We start from the raw sequence: 22,182 nt of genomic DNA on the forward strand, positions 1-22,182 counted from the left end.
GGGCCACCTCCTGCACCTACACACAACTGACTGACTTCATACACTTCACCACCAACTTCCATCCGGCACTCCAATACACCTGGACCATTTCCCACACTTCCCTACCATTCCTTGACCTCACCATCTCCATCGCAGGGGACAGACTTCTGACCGACATACACTACAAACCAACTGACTCACATGGCTATCTGGATTACACGTCTTCCCACCCTGCCCCCTGTAAAGACTCCATCCCCTACTCCCAATTCCTCCGTTTAATCCGCATCTGTTCCCAGGATGAGACATTCCATACCAGGGCATCGGAAATGTCCTCGTTCTTCAGGGAACGGGGATTCCCCTCCGCCACCATAAATGAGGCTCGCACCACGGTCTCATCCATACCCCGCAACACTGCTCTCTCTCCCCATCCCCGCACTCGCAACAAGGGCAGAGTCCCACTGGTCCTCACCTTTCACCCCACCAGCCAGCAAATACAACACATAAATTCCGCCATTTCCGCCACCTCCAACGTGACCCCACCACTCGCCACATCTTCCCATCTCCCTCCATGTCTGCCTTCCGCAAAGACCGCTCCCTCCGCAACTCCCTTGTCAATTCTTCTCTTCCCTCCCGTACCACCCCCTCCCCGGGCACTTTCCATTGCAACCGCAAGAAATGCAACACCTGTCCCTTCACCTCCCCCCTCGACTCCATTCAAGGTCCCAAGCAGTCGTTCCAGGTGCGACAAAGGTTCACCTGTATCTCCTCCAACCTCATCTACTGCATCCGCTGCTCTAGATATCAGCTGATTTACATCGGGGAGACTAAGCAGCGGTTGAGCGATCGTTTCGCCGAACACCTCCGCTCAGTCCGCAATAACCTACCTGAACTCCCGGTGGCTCAGCACTTCAACTCCCCCTCCCATTCCCAATTCGACCTCTGTCCAGGGTCTCCTCCATTGCCAGAGTGAGCAACACCGGAAATTGGAGGAACAGCACATCATATTCCGCCTGGGCAGCTTGCATCCTGATGGCATGAATGTTGAATTCTCCCAATTTTGCTAGCCCTTGCTGTCTCCTCCCCTTCCTTAACCCTCGAGCTGTCTCCTCCCATCCCCCCGCCCTCGGGCTCCTCCTCCTCCCCTTTTTCCTTCCTTCTCCCCTCCCACCCCCCATCAGTCTGAAGAAGGGTTTCGGCCCGAAACGTTGCCTATTTTCTTCGCTCCATAGATGCTGCTGCACCCGCTGAGTTTCTCCAGCAATTTTGTGTACCTTGTGTTTTTAGATTGATGCCCAACCGCCTTTCTCTGCATATATTCTATGTAATCTTTTACTAAAAAGGGCTCCTTCAGGAATATTATAGATGAGAATTACATACTTTTGTATCTGGCTCTTCGTGTCCTGTTCGGAGATGAACTTGGGCCTCCTCCGGACTTCTCTGTGAGAGCCAATGTGTGTATTTGTTTGTTGCATGGCTGAATGGAAGGAACAAGGGGGGGGGGGGGGGGGGAGAAAATGGATTCAGATCATGATCAATTTTTACTCGAAGAAATTCTCACTACAGTTTTCATATTTCATTAAGGAATGTTTTCCATTCAACAGATAATTGAAATCCATTATTTTATAGTGACGGCACCTTTAAAATTCAGCTGGTATTTGTGTTTTCCTGCAGTGAACTCCACCTTCCCATTGTCTGCCAAAAATGCCTTCTCCAGCTCTGTGGATGTTATGTTAGCAGCAGAGTGCCCCTCTTCCTGTTTTACAAAAACAAGCACAACGTATTAACCGAGTGGGTGCATCATTTCAAATGGCAGTTGGAGTGAACGACAGAGACAAGCAGATTGTATTAACTGAATGGGGGTGGGGGGGGGGGGGGGGGGGGGGGGGAGAAAGAGAGAGAGAGAGATGTATTTATTTATATTTCTGGATTGCTTCCAGCGCCTCGTGCTAGTGAGGTGCAGGCAGCAAGGATCTAGCTTCTGGGTCACCTGTACAATAGGGACAGGTTACACCTTAACTGGAAGAGGACCAACATTCTGGCAGGCAGGTTTGCTAGTGCTACACATGTGGCTTTAAACTAAATACTGGGGGGAGGGATTGATAAATTGGGAGTATAAAGATGGAGTTAAAGGGAAAGCGAGTACAGGAAAAGTTACAAAAGACTCCCGAAGTAATGGGAAGGAGAGTTCGAGAAGGGATAAGAGAGTACGGTCATGGCCAATACTGATCGATGCGAGAGGGGAGCTGAATACCGAGGTCAAAGTGTTGTATATGAATGCACGAAGTATAAGAAATAAAGTGGACGAGCTTGAGGCTCAGTTAGAAATTGGCAAGTATGATGTTGTGGGAATTACAAAGACATGGCTGCAAGAGGACCAGGGCTGGGAACTGAATATTCAAGGGTATACGTCCAATCGAAAGGACAGGCAGGTGGGAAGAGAGGGTGTGGTAGCGCTGTTGGTGAGGAATGAAATTCAGTCCCTTGAGAGGGGTGACAGAATCAGGAGATGCAGAGTAAGTATGGATAGAACTGAGGAATTGTAAGGGTAAAACAACCCGAATGGGACTTATTTACAGGCCCCCAAACAGCAGCCTGGATATAGGGTGCAAATTGAATTAAGAGTTAAAATTGACATGTCGTAAAGGTGATACTACGGTTGTCATGGGGGATTTCAACACGCAGGTAGACTGGGAAAATCAGGTTGGTACTGGACCCCAACAAAGGGAGTTTGTGGAGTGCCTCCGTGATGGATTCTTAGAGCAGCTTGTATTGGAGCCTACCAGGGAGAAGGCAACTCTAGATTTAGTGTTGTGTAATGAACTGGATTTGATAAGGGAACTTGAGGTTAAGGAGCCATTAGGAGGTAGTGACCATAATATGGTAAGTGTCAGTGTTACAGTTGAATAAAGGGTACGATGGAGCCATGAGGGAGGAGCTGGCCAAAGTTGACTGGAAATATACCCTAACCGGAATGACAGTGGAACAACAATGGCAGGTATTTCTGGGAATAATACTGAGGGTGCAGAATCAGTTTATTCCAAAGAGGAAGAAAGATTCCAAGGGGCGACCGTGGCTGATAAGGGAAGTCAGGGACAGTATAAAAATAAAAGAACAGTATAACATAGCAAAGATGAGCGTGAAACCAGAGGATTGGGTAACGTTTAAAGAGCAACAGAAGATAACTAAAGCAATACAGAGAGAAAAGATGAGGTACGAAGGCAAGCTAGCCAAGAATATAAAGGAGGATAGTAAAAGCTTTTTTAGGTATGTGAAGAGGAACAAATTATTTAAAACCAAAGTTGGACCCTTGAAGACTGAAAAGGGTGAATTTATTATGGGGAACAAGGAAATGGCAGATTTGAACAGGTACTTTGGATCGGTCTTCACTAAGGAAGTCACAAACAATCTTCCTGATGTACTAGTGGCCAGAAGATCTGGGGTGACTGAGGAACTGAAGGAAATCCACATTAGGCAGGAAATGGTGTTGGGTAGACTGATGGGACTGAAGGCTGATAAATCCCCAGGGCCTGATGATCTGCATCCCAGGGTACTTAAGGAAGTGGCTCTAGAGATCGTAGGCGCATTGGTGATCATTTTCCAATGTTCTATAGAATCAGAATCAGTTTCTGTGGATTGGAGGGTAGCTAATGTTATCCCACTTTTTAAGAAAGGTAGGAGAGAGAAAACGGGGAATGATAGACCAGTTAGCCTGACATCGGTGGTGGGGAAGATGCTGGAGTCAATCTTAAAAGATGAAATAGCGACACATTTGGATAGCAGTAACAGGATTGGCCCGAGTCAGCATGGATTTACGAAGGAGAAATCATGGTTGACTAATCTTCTGGAATTTTTTGAGGATGTAACTAGGAAAATGGACAAGGGAGAGCCAGTGGATGTAGGGTTCAGAAAGCATTTGATAAGGTCCCACATAAGAGATTAGTGGGCAAAATGAGGGCACATTGTCTTGGGGGTAGAGTGCTGACATGGACAGAAAATTGGTTGTCAGACAAGAAACAAAGAGTAGGGATTAATCGGTCCCTTTCAGAATAGCAGGCAGTGACTAGTAGGGTACCGCAAGGCTCGGTGCTGGGACCGCAACTATTTACAATATATATTAATGATTTAGATGAAGGGATTACAAGTAACATTAGCAAATTTGCAGATGACCCAAAGCTGGGTGCCTGTGTGAACTGTGAGGAGGATGTAGGGTGACTTGGACAGGTTGGGGTGAGTGGGCAGATGCAGTGTCATGTGGATACATGTGAGGTTATCCACGTTGGTTGCAAAAACAGGAAGGAAGATTATTATCTAAATGGTGTCAAATTGGGAAAAGGGGAAGTACAACGGGATCTGGGGTGTCTTTGTTCATCAGTCAATGAAAGTAAGCATGCAGGTACAGCAGGCAGTGAAGAAAACGAATGGCATGTTGGCCTTTATAACACGAGGAGTTGGGTATAGGAGCAAAGAGGTCCTTCTGCAGTTGTACAGGGCCCTAGTGAGACCACACCTGGTGTATTGTGTGCAGGTTTGGTCTCCAGATTTGAGGAAAGACATTCTTGCTATTGAGGGAGTGTAGCGTAGGTTAACAAGATTAATTCCCGGGATGGCGGGACTGTCATATGCTGAGAGAATGGAGCGGCTGGGCTTGTATACTCTGGAATTTAGAAGGATGAGAGGATATCTTATTGAAACATATGATTATTAAGGGTTTGGACACGCTAGAGGCAGGAAACATGTTCCTGATGTTAGGGGAGTCCAGAACCAGGTGTCCCAGTTTAACAATAAGGGGTAAGCCATTTAGAACGGAGATGAGGAAACACGTTTTCACACCGAGAATTGTGAGTGTGGAATTCTCTGCCTCAGAGGGCGGTGAAGGTAGTTCTCTGGATACTTTCAAGAGAGAGCTAGATAGGGCTCTTAAAGATCGCCTAGTCAGGAGATATGGGGAGTAGGCAGGAATGGGGTACTGATTGTGGATGATCAGCCATGATCACAATGAATGGCGATGCTGGCTCGAAGGGCCGCATGGCCTACTTCTGCATCTGTTGTCTATTGACCTGCCGACCCATCCACAGTTCCCATCGTCTTTCAAGCTGTGTAGAGCTGCGCATTTAAACCATACTCCTGACTTGCAAAGTACACTAGCGAGCCTTTCTTCGGTGACACGGCTATTGGTGATTATCATGTTGTAGCCTCAAGGACATTGCTTTCTTCAGGCAGTCGTCACCACAGGAAGAACGCGCTTGGTCACCATGGGGCTCCCTTCCCTCTCACTGCTGCTGTTTTTTGCTGTCGGCAGTGGCTTTGACTGTTCGACTGCCACCGGCCCGATTCCCCCCCCCTTTCTCTTCTCCACCTCTCGCCACCACCACCTCCTCCTCCTCTTCCCCCAAAGTCGCCAACCAACTCCACCTTGGAAGCAACAGCGGGTAAGGGGAGGGAGCCCCACGGTGACCGAGCATATCCTATCAGTGGTAGCTCCCGGTAGAAAGTGCATCCTGTTGCGGGCTATATGTGAGCCGCAACAACAGTCATGTGAAGTGGTGAAGACGTGCTCGCTGGTGCAGACCAGCGGCATCGGCTCCTAATTTTAAAATGAAACACAAACTGCTGGAGTAACTCAGTTGACAGTCATTATTCCAATCGCTGCTTCTGTCTCTGTCAGGGGAAGATACAAAAACTTGAAAGCACATACTATCAGATTCTGGAACAGCTTGTTACCCTTTGTTATCAGACAACTAAATGCTTCTCCCATAAGCCAAGGTGTACTTTCAATCTCCCAATCTATCTCATTGCAAACCTTGCACTTTTTTAAAATTTGCACTTTCGCTGTACCTTGAACGTTATAACTCTGTAATAACAAACTTGGCATTTTTCTCTGTGCACTACCTCTGGTACTTGTGTATGGCTTGATTCTACACAAGTATGGTATGATTCGACTGGATGGCATGCAAGTAAAGACATACAGGGTTGTAGGCTAATTGGTTCGGTAAAATTGTAAATTGGCCCTAGCGTGTGTAGATAGTGTTAATATGCAGGGATCGCTGGTCGGCGCGGACTCGGTGGGCTGAAAGGTTTGTTTCCACACTGTATCTCTAAACTAAACTAAAGGAGCCAGTGTAAGCTTGGATGTCAAAAGGCACAATTAATCTAGAGTATACTTCCTAATGGTCCTGATCTTCCAGAATACCTCAGCTCTCTTTGAGGTTATTATACTTATTCTAAACTCTGCTTCCAATCAAGATGTTTTCTCACTATCAGCTTTTTCAAACTCTTTGCATCTTAAATACCTTATTTTCATCACTTTCACCACTTAATTTTCTATACTCAAAGGAATAAAAGCCTCATCTATGCAAATTGTTGTGATTAATTTCGGCAGAGTATTATTCTGGTGAACCCGTGTCTCATTTCCTCCCCCTTGTGGTGCAGAAATGAACACAACACTCTTGGTGGAGCCTCAATAGAGTTTTACACAACTACGATGCATCTTCCAAACTATTGTGACCCACCTGATTGGAAGTTCTGTTTGAAAAAAGCACTAGGAAGAGACTCACCTGCATTCCATATTCAATCCACTTTCCAAACTCATCCTTCCAGAACCACAGCCATGTGGTGGTGAGGATGTAATGTGGGGGTTTTTTTACGGAGGAGGCTGTGGAAAGGCGCCGGACTGGACTCAAACCGCACATCATGGATTCAAAATTAACATTCAGAGATCTGTGATAAGAACATATCAAAATATGGGAATACATTTATATTGTGGCTGGAATATAAATGTTTTCATCATGGATAGTCAAGTCAAACAATACAGCCCGCCCAACAACCATCACCCTAGCCAATTATTACCACAATGCATATGTCGCAGTGGTTAATCACAAAAAATAGGGGAACAGCGAAAGCAGGAAAAGGAAGGAACCAGAGGCATAAGTGAGAGACCTAAATCGGAGCCAGTAGGTTGACTCCATTTTCCACCATGTGTTTCACAGATCAAGACTGCATGATGATAACTTCATTATTTTTATACATACCGGTTCTTGGAATGTTGCCTCAGCCTCATTACTTCAAGGTGGCAATGGTTGTGGGAATCTTCTCTGAACCCTCAGTCCCTGGTTGTGATGGCAATCCCCTGCAGAAACTAAATCACGGAGGAGTCCCAGTATATTTTACTTAATCTCCAGGGATTGGGGGAAATACTCTGGTTTTGTAGGTTCTGAGGTGGCACACGATGCCAGTCAGAAGGCCTGATAGAGCATGTGGGTGGTTAGTTTATAAGATGCTGCACTCTTGCAGTTTATGCAGGGCTTCTGTGTGCTCCAAATCTATGTTCTCGATATCCTGAATGTACCTTCTGCACTTTGAATGGTCGAGGGCCAGAGGCATTCAGGCCCTAGACCCGAGGAGGCAAATCATTCAGACCCAGATCATTCATGAGGTAAATTGTCACTGCAAAGGCCAAACTAACTCAACCAGAAGTTCTATTATAATATGCACCTAGCCTTACCCAACCGTTGCTGGATTCAGACCATGGACCACAGCACTATTCCACATCCATGGAATTCCTTGGCTAAGAAACATTCTAGTAGTTTATATATCTTGGGTATGCATCAAAAGTGTAGCAGGGCTTTTACTCAACAATTTAAAGTACTTTCCCAACATGAAACACCCCTGGGATAAAACTAGCTGTACCTGGTCTTGTTTGGATCGCAGTAGTCCTTTTCAATCTGCTCCATATTTGGGAGATCTCTCCATAGTTCGTCGCAAATCTGCCATTGATAAGGAAGCTTGCAGTGAACTCTCATACACTTATCTGTACGATGCAGAATCAACAAGAAGAGATTAGTTTAAATACATCACATTTGATGCTTTGGTCGAAATAACTTTTTCCTCTTCAGCGTGCTTCACATTCACCCAAACATTCAACATTTTTCAAAGAGAACTGTTTCTCAGAGGATAAAGACTAGCTTCAGTCAAAATTAAATCAGTATTCCAGTTTCCACTGTGCCTCAAGCGTTATATTTTTTCAAGACACAAGAGTGCAAGTTTTAAGAGACTGAAACAATAGAGGAGAAATGACCAGAATAAAGAGGTGAAGTAGGATGAGTAGGACAAGAGCTGGCAAGCTATAAGTGGATCCAGGTGAGGAGGGAATAGTTGGCAAATGGATAGTTGGCAAATAGTTGGCAGGTGGGAGGAAAGGGGGAAAATAACAGAGATTTTGTTTTCAGCTTTAAGAAAAAAAACAGAAAATTCTGGATTGCTCATAAAGGAACGACAACAAATACAGACCACGGAATTCTTGAACAATGTATTTGGGATGTTATATAAATTAAAGCACTCTCACCGGGGAATGGGGCAAAGTTACCCAGATGGACCTTGAGAAATCCAAAATGTTAGAAAACGACGGAAGAGAAGATAACCGAGGTTTATTTATTTGGCTGGGCAGACATGGTACAAGAAGGCTTGTTTAAACTTCAAGGACAAGAGAAAGTTCCGATTGCTAGAGAAGTTCACCTTTATGGAAGACAAGGATATTAGTTGTAACTCCTCAACACTTTGTTTGGACCATTATACAGACTCTCAATTTCAGGCTCTGTTAATCTTCAGAATTATTGGTATAGGTCATTTCTTTCGGATCACAGTGGCGCAGGAAGTAGAGCCGCTACCTCACAGTGCCAGGCTCAATCCCGACCTTGGATGCTACCTGGATGGAGTTTATATGTTATCCCTATGACTGCATGGGTTTCTCCTGGGAACTCTGGTTTCCTTCCATCTTCCAAAGACATGCGTGTTGGTAGGTTAATTGCCAGCTGTAAATTGCCCCCAGCATGTGGGCGAGGAATAGAGGGGAGTTGATGAGAATGTGGGTAGAATAAAAGTTTAGGATTGGTATAGATGGGTGGTGATAGTCGGCAGGGACTCAGTGAACCAACGGGCCTGTTTCCTTGCTGTATGACACTAAAGGCCCTGTCCCACTGTACAAGGTAATTCAAGAGCTTTCCAGAGTTTTTCAATAATCAAACTCGTGGTAAGTACATAGAATGTACGTAGTAGCTACGTCGGAGCTTGTTGATGTCTCGTAGCGGCTCGTAATGCTAACGGCAGATACTCGGGAAACGCGGTAACTTGTGAAGTTTTTTCAGCACTGTGAAAAATGTCCACGAGAGCCCCGAGTACCTACGAACGGCCATTACCGTAATTCTCCGAGTTCAAATCAGGGGAAACTCGGGAGAACTCTTGAATGACCTCGTACAGTGGGTCAGGCCCTTTACTCCAACACTAGTATTAAGACACGTTTGTGATTTGTTTTCCTTTTTGGTTTGACTTAAAGTACATAAACACCATGACTAAATTCTGCAAATTCAATACAAGATTTGAGATACAAGGGCTGGGTACATCGAAAATATGTGCAAAACAATTTTATAACATCTATTTAATATACCCAGGAATTGTTAAGGCAGCAGTAATAATTCTTCATGCAGGGAACCAAGATAACTGACTGACCAACGATGAAAGCATCAAGGCTCAGCTCATCAGAAGAGGAACAGTTGCCTTGGTCTTAAACAGATTAATAGCACAAGTAAAACAAATCAAAAGACAAAGTACAAGGTCACAGGAGGGTACATCAAGGGTCCACTTTTAAATGATTGCAAAAAAGTTGCTCCTTTCCACTGCTCAGTGTATCTCAGATGAACAGGAACACCAGATTGTGAAATATGCTGCATCTAAAACCAACAACTTTAACCAAAAGGTAAAGGGTACAGTAGTTTGCAGATTGCAACAGGCTGCCAGTTTCTGGATGTCCTTCAGAGTTACTAAACAATGTTCTGCCTCTGTAATAAAACACGATGCCAGTCGTCTGATACCTGATCTCAGAAATCAAGCTTTGCCTTGACCACTAATACTACATGCTTGGGGGAGCATCAGCTTCCCTCACACATTTAGTTCCTTTGTTGGACATGAACCTATGAAGTAAAGTGCCGGCTAATACTCTCACATGCTTTTAGTGTTAGCATTCAAAGACAAATTTCTCCCCTGCTCGACAGTTTAAAACTCATTCAATGCTAATAAATGCCGCTACGAGACACGCAAGTGCGACAGGGGCTTTACTCCAACAACATAACCAGCCTCTGACTTGCTTTGCTATTTATCAAACTACTCTTGATAACTTTCTAAACAAGAGTAAACCACAGAATATTGATGGTAGGTACCTGATCATGGTAATGACATTAACTTTCTTCATAATGCTAACTTGTAAGAGGCTTGCTTCTTACACTTCTTCCCACCCTGCCTCCTATGAGGACTCTATCCCCTACTACCAATTCCTCTGTCTACGCCGCATCTGCACCCAGGATGAGGTGTTCCAAACCAGGGCATCAAAGATGTTTCATTCTTTAGGGAACGGGGGTTCCCTCTTCGACTATAGATGAGGTTCTCACCAGGGTCTCCTCTATATCCTGTAGCTCCGCTCTCACTCCCCATCCCCACCCATTCATAACAAGTACAGAGTCCCCCTTGTCCTCACCTTCCATCCCACCAGCCGTCACGTACAACAGATAATCCTTGGACATCTTCGCCACTTCCAATGGGATCCCACCACTGGCCACATCTTCCCATCTCCTCCCCTTTCGGCTTTCTGCAGAGACCATTCCCTCCGTAACTCCCTGGTCAATTCGTCCCTTCCCACCCAAACCGCCCCCTCCCCTAGTACTTTCCCTTGCAACTGCAGAAAATGTTACACTTCTCGCTTTACCTCCCCCCTTGACTCCATCCAAAGACCCAAGCAGTCTTTCCAGGTGAGGCAGAGGTTCACCTGCACCTCCTCCAACCTCATCTATTGCATCTGCTGCTCTAGGTGTCAGCTGCTCTACATCGGTGAGACCAAGCGTAAGCTTGCCGATCACTTCGCCCAACACCTCCGCTCGGTTCGCACGAACCAACCTGATCTCTCGGTGGCTCAGCACTCAACTACCCCTCCCATTCCGAATCATTTGCTAAGGAATTAGATAGAATTGTTCAAAGTGCAATAATCTGTTAACATTCCCACGTGACCCTTAAATGAAAGAAATATTATTGATGAAGCTGCTAAAGATGACACTGCCCTGATGATCTCCTGTAGGGATGTCCCAAGACTGGGATGATAGTCCTCCAACCACAACAGCCACTCTACTGTTGAGACAAGATTCCAACTTTTGAGCCAATTAACATTAGTCCGGTGTAAAAAGAACACCAGTCCATGGGGAATTGAAGTGTGTCTGAAAGCATGAGAAGGACTTTAGGGCAACTGAATATTGAAGGAGAAGCTTACTAATCATCAGAATGCATCATTTATATAAGCTGTATGATTTCACATGATCCCTTACATTTCACAGGTTATGATTGCAACATCAGCACAAGAAAAGTCTTGGTGACCTATCCTGACACAAATAGGAATACAGCGGAACTCAGTATTGCCAATTTGAGATGACTTCAGAAGCCTTTATCCGTTTCAAGTGTGGCTGTTGCTCTCTTGTATTGCAGGAATTGAGTTACATGTCTCCACCGTATTCCCCATCCAATTATATTCACTCTAACAGAACCTATTGTTGAAGCCAGTTTAACAGGGCTGTGAAAATTCAATTTCTATACCCTATCCCTCAAGTATATTTCTGTGATCTTTTGACATTTACCTGAGATAATGCTAGATCCAACCCTAAAGCCAATTTATATTAAGTGGGGAGAGATTTTAAACTTTACTTTAAACTTTAGAGATACAGGGCAGAAACAGGCCCTTTGGGAGGAGGGCCTACCGGGAGGAGGTGGCTGATCTAGCACTCTGGTGCCAGGAGAACAGCCTCCTCTTGAACATCAAAAAAACGAAGGAGCTGATCATGGACTTTAGGAGGGCACATCATCCGAGGACGTACACTCCATTGAGTATAAATGGGGATCCTGTGGATAGGGTGAACTGTTTTAAATATCTGGGAGTCCACATCTCTGAGGATATGACATGGTCATCACACGCCTCAGCACTGGTGAGTAAGGCAAGGCAGCGCCTTTACCACCTCAGGCAATTGAGGAAATTCAGAGTGTCTCCGAGGATCCTCCAGTGCTTCTACGCAGCGGTGGTGGAAAGCATCTTGTCCGGGAACATTACCATCTGGTTCGGGAATTGCTCTGCCAAGGACAAGAAGGCTCTGCAGAGAGTAGTGCGTTCGGCCGAACGCACTATGGGAACTTCACTCACCCCCCCTGCAGGAACTATACAACAGGAGGTGCAACTCCAGAGCAAACAAAATCATGAGAGACCTCTTCCACCCCTGCAACAGACTGTTCCAGCCGCTACGGTCAGGCAAACGCCTCCGTTGCCATGCAGTGAGAACGGAGAGGTTGAGAAGGAGTTTCTTCCCAGAGGCAATTCGGACTGTAAACGCCTTTCTCACCAGGGACTAACTGTACAGAACGTTTTTCCTTCTATTATTTATTATGTAAAATAATATGTGTGTTATGATTGTGTTTATAATTTGTTTGGTTGTTTTGTTGTTCCGCGAGCATTGCCACTTTCATTTCACTGCACATCTCGTATGTGTATGTGACAAATAAACTTGACTTGACTTGACTTGACTTGACTTGACTTTGTCTCACCTGGTCCATGCTGACCCCGTACACTAAAACTATCCTAAACACTAGAGGCAATTTACAGAACCCAATTAACCTACAAACCTGCACATCTTTGGAGTGTGGGAGGAAACCAGAGTACCCGGTGAAAATCCACGCAGTCACAGGGAGAATGTACAAACTCTGTACATACAGCACCCAGAGTCAGGATTGAATCCGGATCTCTGGTGCTGCAAGGCAAAAGCTTAACTGCTGCGCCACCCAATGGTTAGATTTGGATTAGGTTGAATAGGATTATCATATGCAGTTAAACTTTCTTTTAAAAATCTAACTTCATGTCTCACTTAGTGAAATATTTTTCTAGAAAATTGAAAGAACAAGTGTAGATTTGGGATGGGACCATCCACACAAATGTAAAGTGTCCCTTCAACTAGATTAGCAAGTTTGCAGATGATACAGTAGTGGGTGGTATTGCAGATCGTGAAGATGGGTGTGAAAAATTGCAGCAGGATCTTGATCAGTTGGCCATGTGGGTTGAGGAATGGTTGATGGAATTTAATACAGAGAAATGAGGTGTTGCATTTTAGAAAGTCTAACATGTGCAGGACCTACACATGAATGGTAGGGCTGTCGAGCAGAGGGATCTAGGAGTACAGACACATAGTTCCTTGAAGGTGGAGTCACAGGTAGATTGGGTGGTCAAAAAGGCTTTTGGCACATTGGATTTCATTAGTCAAAGTATTCAGTATAGAAGTTGGGAGGTCATGTTGCAGTTATACAAGACGTTGGTGAGGTCAAGGTTAGAGTATTGTATTCAGTTCTGGGTACAATGTTATAGGAAAGATGTTGCCAATCTGGAAAGGATACAGGGCAGATTTATGAGGATGTTGACAGAACTCGTGGGTCTGAGCTATAGGGAGAGGTTGAGTAGGCTGGGACTCTATTCCTTGGAGTGTAGGAGGATGAGGGGTGATCTTATAGAGGTGTATACAATTATGAGAGGAAGAGATCGGGTAGATGCACAGTCTCTTACCCAGAATTGGGGTCTTGAGGACTAGAGGACACAAGTTTAAGGCGAAGGGGAAATGATTTCATAGGAATCTTAGAGGTAACTTTTTCCTGCAAAAGGTGGTGGGTGTATGGAACAAGCTGCCACAGGAGGTAGTTGAGGTCGGGACTATCGCAACGTTTAAGAAACAATTAGACAAGGTTAGATAGAACAGGTTTGGAGGGATATGGGCCAAAAGCAGGCAGGTGGGACTAGTGTAGCTGGGACATATTGGCTGGTGTGGGCAAGTTGGGTCCAAGGGCCTGTTTCCACAGTGTATGACTGGCTATAACTGGCTTCCTTTGGAAAAACACCGTTTTTATGCAGTGGGCAGAATTAATTTTCCTGCTTCGGAGATCGATCCTGTTCGGACTTTAGTACCTTTAAAACTACAATTCTTCCAGACAAAATAGAGGCAAATCTCCTCACTGGCCGCATCATCACTCGAGTTGCTTGAAGAGAGTCGGGATTGAGATCTCCTCCCTGTGGGTGATAAATCATAAAGAGTCAACCTCAAACATTCAGCTGAACTGCTGATCTACAATTATTCTAAAAATGGAGAGCGATTCCTGAGCAGCCCTTTCACCAAAGTTAATTCAGACCATTTAACAGAACCCCAAGCTCAGAAGAAAGCCATTAAACTGTGCTTATGCCAGAAGAAAGCCATTAACTGTGCCTGTTATCTGAAAGAGCTCACCACTTGAGTCTCAACATCCTGCATTTCCCCAAAGTCCTACATATTTAGTATTTATATAATTATTTTTCAGAAGTTATTATTGAATCTGCATATGTAGACAATGCATTTCAGATCACAATAAAAATAATTTTGCCCATCTCTTCTCCGATGTTAATTTGCTAAGGACTATAAATCTTTAGGAGTTAACCGTCCTGCTGTTATAACCACTGTCAAATACTGCTCCCAACTGTCAAACTAGACTAAGTGCAGGCTCCCCCAACACAATATTCCACCACTCACCCGTTCCCCCAATGCAACCCATTCCCCAATGCAATATTCTACCACTCACGCATAGCCCCCAACTTCACAGGCATGGCTCATTTCTCCTCATCCCCCAGCACTTCCTCCCCCTCCTCTTCGCCCTCCCTCTTCTTTCCCTTCTCCTCCCCCAATCCCTCCTTCACCCCCCTTTCCTCTACCCTCAGTCACACCCTCCCTCCATAACTCTTCTCCCTACCCCCCGCCAATCCCCACTCCCATCTTCCCCTATCCCCCACCATTCTCCCTCCTCACCTCCCCAGGATCTATGCACTCTCACCCTCCCCTAATTCCTCCCTCACCTCTCCCTCTCTTCCTCTCACGTGGCCCTGCACTCCGGCAACAGTGACCATCCCCTTCGGCCGCTGCTGACCGAGGCGCCGGGCAACTGAGGCTAGGCGGGTGCCGCCGGTGACTGATAGCAGACGCGGCCAATCAGTGTGGCGTTGGTGCAGGAAGGGTCGTCGCCGTCCCGGCCATGGTGGTGACTGCCAGGAGGGACCAATCTGTGCATGCGCGGTTTTTAAGAATTTTAAACCTAAGTAACTTTTAAAATATACCATCAATTGGAACAAAACTCATTGCACTTGCAGCACAGGAGAATAGTGAGTAAGGTGGCGAAAAATCATAGCGCTATCTTGTTTTTACGCAAATAGAAAAACAATGTAAACCAGAAGATAACAAGATCAGAGTTTTAGTTTATATATATTTATAATATATATATATATATACATATATGGAACAATAACATTCTTGTGCAGCAGCACACAGATATGTACTGTCAACGTAGCACTACCTATCTATCCAGAGTGCTATGTTGACAGTACATATCTGTGCGCTGCTGCTCAAGAATGTCATTGTTCCATTTCAGGACGTGACAATAAAACATTCTTGACTCTCTCTTCTACTCTCTTGAATATAGTAGGGAACTGAAAGCAAATCCTTGCACAAAGTCAATATTGAAAATTATTGTAGAGGAGATGTTGTCATCTATCCGCATTATGGATCTACCCTATTTCCTTCGCTCTATAGATGCTGCTGCACCCGCTGAGTTTCTCCAGCTTTTTTGTGTAACCATGGATCTATCCTTATTGGTCTGTGGGTAAGGAAGTCATAGATCCAGTGGCAGAGTGGGTACTAATTCCTAGGTCCGGGAGTTCGAAATGAGTTTAGATGGGATTATGATGTTGAATAGATACTATAACAACATTTTTATGGTTATATGAATAGGAATGGTTTTGAGGGATCTGGCACTAACGTGGGCAAATTGGCCTCACTTAGATGGGTATCTTGGTTTATTATGGACGAGTCAGGCTGAGGGTTTGTTTCCATGTTACAATTTAGACTCTATGACTCTAAATTGTTGTCTGCATCACTGAAATGATCCCATCATTGAATTTTTTTTTTCTGATCCCTAAAGTCCCACTACACTGCAGTGCACATGTGAGACCATTCATAAACGTCTAGTTTCACCATTCCATTAGACCCAACTGCAACCCTATTTACCTCAGGTAAATATCTTAAACCCCTCAATACTCTTCACACACATCACCCAATCAGGATTCAAATGTTCTTCAGCCTCAGTTGGAATTGAGTATAATGTTTCTGATTTCTGGTATGGAGAGTTACTTTCTCGCTGCTCCCAGCAGCCCATTTCCTGAACAGATATCCATTTCCACAGGACTTCCCAGCAAAATAAATATATGCAATAGAAGAAAACATCCAAATCACCAGAAATAACTCATTTAGCTCATCCCTTAATCTTTTACACTAAAGGAAATAAGAGCCAAATACCAACAATCTTCCCATGAATTTAACAGACCTTTGATATCATGCTGAACTTATCCAATCCTCGTCTCCTTATGATTGAATTTCCTTTATTGTCATTCAGACCTTACGGTCTGAACGAAATTTCGTGCCTGCAGTCATACATACAATGATACAATAATAACAACAATAAACACAAATTAACTTCCACCACAGTGAGTCCTCCAAACACCTCCTCACTGTGGTGGAGGCAAAAATCTTAGGGTTGCAGTCTCTCCCTCTGCGCTGAGGCGATTCCCCACCGGGCGATGGTACAAACAGTCCCGCAGCTCACCGAACCCCGCGAACGGGCCGGTTCAAACACTGCGGCCCGGGGTGGTCGAAGCCGCCGCACCTCCAGTCCAGCACACGCAGCCGCCGGCCCGCGGCTGAACCCAGGACTCTGGACACCGCCGCCAGAACGTCGTCCCAGCCACCGGAGCACCGTCCCAGCCCCCGGACCGGATCGCCCTCACGTGAGTACCGTTCCTCCCTCGGGCTGGGCCACTCCGACGGGAGTGCCGTTCCTCCCTCGGGCTGGGCCACTCCAGCGGGAGTGCCGTTCCTCCCTCGGGCTGGGCCACTCCAGCGGGAGTGCCGTTCCTCCCTCGGGCTGGGCCACTCCAGCGGGAGTGCCGTTCCTCCCTCGGGCTGGGCCACTCCGACGGGAGTGCCGTTCCTCCCTCGGGCTGGGCCACTCCAGCCCCTCACCATGCCGCTCTCACGGGAGCACCGTTCCATCCCGGGCTGGGCCGGGAGCCAGCCCAGGACGAGTCCTGTCAGCTGCCTCCAGAGTCCCGAGAGGTCGCCGGCTCCCGCTAGGCCTCAGTGTAGACGGAGGCAAAGAAGGGGGGATACGACAAAAAGGTCGTATTCCCCCGAAGGGAGTGACAGCAGCCCCCGTTTCACCCCCCACCCCCCTCCCCACATAAACACAGCCTAAAAACCAAAAACATAACTAGACAAAAACGAAAAAAAAACAATACAAAAAAGTAATGATGTACTTTACCCAACACCAAAGACAGGTTTCCTATTTGATGTGAGTGGACATCAAGCAGCATAACTTCTGTCCCTGTTTAATTCCAATGAAATCAATCAATATTCTCTTTGCCGACCCAATTATTTGATACTTCCTTCCTATTTTTAGTGATGTCTAGTGTTTGCACAGACCTGCCAGAGCTGCAGTCATGGAGTGTTGGCTTTTCTCACTTGCTTCACCTTTGCTGGCCTTGTAATTTTTGATGTTGTACAGGTTTTGATAGATTTGAGGCATGCATTTGATCAGCTCCATGCTCAGATTATCCAGAATAGATGATGTGCTATTATCCTGGAAATAATGAGAGCGTTTGCAATGTGCCCCAAACTTGCAGGTGCCCTGGACAAAATGGAGGCAGACATGAAGCCTGGTGCACTGATCCTTGAAGGTACAGCTGCCAAACTGTCCACGGCCCTTGTTGTAGAACACACAAATCTGCAAAAGATAATTGACAAACGAGAGTCTGAAATATGCACATATGTCACAGAAACATAGATAGAAACATGTCCAACCAACACATTACAGAACATTAATACACTGAACATGTAACAGCAGCCCCCCACTGAAGGCTGCAGAGAAGGGGACATATGTCTGCCTGGGTGCACTTTACCTGTGCTCGCTAGCTGTTTTGGTCAGCTGAAATAAAACATGGCTTTGAGATTGTCCCTTCTCAGATGGTATTATCCTGAAGATGGGATGTTCAATTTCTCGGGTAGAATCCACTGTCAAGAGCAGGTGGTGAGTTCTCATTGGCATTCAAACTGATATTTATCCTTCAACCAAAATCAATATAGCACATTGCCTGTACATTATCTAGATACCAGTTGTGGTAGTGGGCTCCGTGCATTGTTACATTATTGGGAGAGATAATACAGAGAGAAGCAAGGTTGTATACAAGAAGCCAACATGGGCTAGATAGGTTGAACTATTACTGCTGTGCAGTAATAGTTCCACTATTCTATGTTTACATTGGAGGCTTCATTTATGGGCCTGTCCCAGTTAAGCGTTTTTTTGGGCGACTACCGCAAAATTTTCACCATGTTGAAACGTTTTCGGTGACAGTGGCGACAATTTTTGCTGCCGTAGGTTGACGCAGGTGTTGTCGTATGTGCTGTCGCCTAACGAGTTGCCCAAGTTGGACAGGCCCATTACAAATTACTTAATTGGTTCTTCTGGGACATCCTGGGGTTGTTAAGGTTGAGTCTTCATTGCAACCGATGGGAAAATAAACCAATGACTACCTCTGTCAGGCATTTTAAAGACAATGTAATGGTTTAAGGAATGTGCAACATAAATGGCATCGTCATGGAGAAGTGGTGGAGAGTGTCTCCCCATTGGTCTAAGAAAAGATTGGTCAAAGAAAACATTCCTCAAGGTGCAGCACTCCTAACAAGAGTCAGCCTGGCTCTAATAAAGGAATCCACAGCCTTATGGTTTAGGAGATAAGTGCGATCCTACTAAATCCCCGTATTACAGATCCAAACCTGGGGAAATCCCTGTCGATATTTCAAGGCATTAATCTATACGGAGATGGTTAAATAACAAAATAGGAAAATTATATACAAAATCCAAATGTAAAACAGAAAATGGTGGAAGTGCACAGCAGGTGAGGCATTTATTGTCACGTGTACCGAGGTACAACAAAAAACATTTGTTTTAGGTCAGTAACTTTCATCCTTAGTTAATCTGCTGAGGATTTCGAACACTTTCTGTTTTACTTCAAGTTTCAACCATGCAGTTATTCTGCATTAATACTTGCATCATTCAATATGTCATTTACAAAACATAAAGGAATTTAGAAAGTATTAACAAACAGCATTGACTCCTAAAAGTAGCTCCATAGCAACCAAAAATGATTAACATTCTTCCTCCAATCAACAGCTCAAGTACATAGGCATGTTTAATCTATCCTTAGTTGATTGCATGATACACAGTCAATTACATAAAGAAAAGTTTAAGCCCATCTATCAGGACTTGCTTAGTTGAACTGATTATTAGGTCAACTAAAATAGGCCTTTTATTAGTATCAAAACTGTACAAGTATCTAAAGGTGGTGATGCTAATGCAACAGTTAGATTACTAATTGAATAATTAGGTCACCTGAACCCAGAGCTGTGTTCAAATCCCATCATGGAGTATTAATTCATTTACTAAACAGAAATTTGGAAAACAACCATGTTTTAATAATGATGACTAGAAAGAGTAGAATGATGACTGCCATCGCCCTCAACACCTCCCATGCTGCCTTAAGGTTAATTGTTAAATGCCCTCTGAAATGTTCAAGCAAGCCACACAGTTGTACAATGGAATATGATCTGCCTGCCTGCAACTCCAAGAATACTAAAGAAGCTCAAGTCATTGCCACATTGGTGGGGCTGCTGCCTCACAGGCCAGTGACCCTGGTTTAATCCTGACTGGCACTGTTTGTACGTTCTCCCTGTGACTGCCTATGCTCTCAGTGGTGCTCCGATATCCTCCCACATTCCAAATATAAGCGAGATAGAAAGCTATAACTGGCCACAGTAAATCTCACTCACGTGATTGGTAAAATCTGGGGGAAGATGAAGGAATATGTTTACAATGGGATGAGTGGAGGATGAGTGTAAAATGGGTGCGTGATGGTCAGCGCAGACTCAGTGGAGGTCTGTGCCACATGACTCTATGAATTATCCAGGAACAAAGCAGTCCACTTCACCTCACACCTCAGAACCCAAAACATTAATTCCCCCCACTACTGCAGAATGCACTCCAATTATCAGAGCTGCCAAGTTTTGTCAGAGCATTTCAGTATTCTTGTACTTGAAAATCAGTATTTTGCTGAGGAAATCAGTATTTTTGCAGGGTGCCATTTTGCTAAAACAAGTGTTATTTTATTTATGTGCGGTCATACCCATGTTAAGGGCCTGTCCCACGAGCATGCGACCTGCATGCGGCAAGCTCGACCAAAAGGGCCTGTCCCACGAGCATGCGACCTGCATGCGGCAAGCACGACCAAAAGGGCCGGTCCCACCAGCATGCGCCTGCATGTGGCAAGCACGACCTAACCAGAAGCGGGAGCCGCGCGGAGGTAGAGCGAGTGACACGGCGTTGAGGCGGCTGCGTATGCCCGTCAAGGCGGTGCGTATGGCATCGAGGCGGCTGCGGGCCGGCAGGCCATTGCCGCGCGGAATTTTTAAACATAGTCCATTTTTCGGAGCCCCGCGCGATGTCGGGACCGGCTCCGCACAACTCCATACGGCTCCGGCGATCGAAGTGGGAACGGCCCCGCGAGGCCGTACGGCTCAATCGACCACGTTAGGTCGTGCTTGCCGCATGCAGGCGCATGCTGGTGGGACCGGCCCTTTAGGTCGCGCTTGCCAAATGGAGTCGCATGCTCGTGGGACAGGCCCTTAAGAGTACAAGAATGCACAACTATGCTACCAATTGACAGTGCATTCATTGCCATCTCTTTGTAAACTGCTGTTTGAACGGCTGCTTCCTGCTTTTAGCACCAGATGATGATGTAGAAGCCATTTTGGAAGCCTCCCTCGTTCTCTCTCCCTCCCTATCCTTCCTTTTTTTCCCCCTCCCACTTACAAGGATATTCTAGTTCCTCCAGCTTGGATAGCTGAAGTTAAAGGACAAAAATAAAGAATGAACAAGGAGCCAAACTGGAGGAGTGTAGAGATCTGAGATTTATCGGTCTGGATGAAGGGGGGATCTGAGTACAGTATGGAAATATACAAGCGAAACACCTGGGGCTGAATTAGGATCAAGCCAAGCCTTTCAATATTAATTATATCACATGTCACTATATCTCTCTCTAGCCCCCATGCAGGAATTGACAGGACTTTGCAGCAGCGACCATTATAGATCAATTCAAGCGAGCAGTAACAAAACCTCATACCTCAGGTAAGAGGGATGCATCATTCTGCAGCAGAATCTGGCGCAATTGCATCACATTCAGGTGTTGAAGATTGTTCGAACGCAGGATAGGAAAGTTGTGGGGAGAATGGATATCATGTGAGGAATTGCAGGTAATTCTGAAAAGGAACACATAGAAAAGGCTGAATATTTTTTCAAAGTCGGTAGTGCCTTATGTCTTTCTTTATTCTTAAGCTGTTCTCCAGGGATAAAAGATTAAATGATTCAATTATACTTTATTGTCACAGGCACTGAGGTATTGTGAAATTAGTTGTTTGTGCATATAATACAAAGTACATAAAGAGTCGCCACGAAGTACTCGTTAGATAGGGCTCGAAATGAACGGGTGCCAATGGCCACCTACAGTCCAGCCGGACAACCTAAAAGCCGTACCATTTTGCCCGGCTTGGCAAGCACACGGGACACCTATCGTTCAACTCTGAGCAGGTCCTCCTCTCTATCTCTCTCTCTCTCTCTGTCACTCTCCGTCTCCGCCCGCCATCCGCATCTCCGCCTCCTCCTTATCCGCCGGCATGGCTGGCTGCCTTGCACATGCGCACTGCCACGGCCTGCACACCCTCCACCTGCGTGTTAAACTGAGTTATTTTGTCTTTCCAATTCAAGAAAATTTGATTCAAACTCTTGCTGTTGAAATAGATTCTTTATTCTGACAGCGCTGAATAATTCTTTAAACCTTCCAACACAGAGCTGGAGACTCTGGGGCAGATCGAAAGAGCTACTGACATTGGTACAAACGCAACACATTATATAGGTATTAGACAATTATGGTACAGAAGGAGTGGCAAACTATTAACCAATCAT

General features: G+C 45.4%; 1 protein-coding gene across 1 annotated transcript in view; it reads right to left on the reverse strand.

Annotated features, from left to right (window-relative positions):
- LOC129698926 (protein mono-ADP-ribosyltransferase PARP12-like) overlaps nucleotides 1-22,182 on the reverse strand; it is a 56,230-nt gene that overhangs the window by 22,184 nt on the left and 11,864 nt on the right. Inside the window, exons 2-8 of the mRNA XM_055638379.1 lie at nucleotides 21,344-21,479; nucleotides 17,592-17,892; nucleotides 14,003-14,104; nucleotides 7,666-7,786; nucleotides 6,534-6,696; nucleotides 1,615-1,732; nucleotides 1,357-1,453 (exon numbers count right to left, since the gene is read on the reverse strand). Coding sequence (XP_055494354.1) covers nucleotides 1,357-1,453; nucleotides 1,615-1,732; nucleotides 6,534-6,696; nucleotides 7,666-7,786; nucleotides 14,003-14,104; nucleotides 17,592-17,892; nucleotides 21,344-21,479 — 1,038 coding nt within the window. The remainder of the gene's footprint in view (nucleotides 1-1,356; nucleotides 1,454-1,614; nucleotides 1,733-6,533; nucleotides 6,697-7,665; nucleotides 7,787-14,002; nucleotides 14,105-17,591; nucleotides 17,893-21,343; nucleotides 21,480-22,182) is intronic.

This window comes from Leucoraja erinacea, chromosome 7, assembly GCF_028641065.1.
Source record: "Leucoraja erinacea ecotype New England chromosome 7, Leri_hhj_1, whole genome shotgun sequence".
Classification (NCBI taxonomy): domain Eukaryota; kingdom Metazoa; phylum Chordata; class Chondrichthyes; order Rajiformes; family Rajidae; genus Leucoraja; species Leucoraja erinaceus.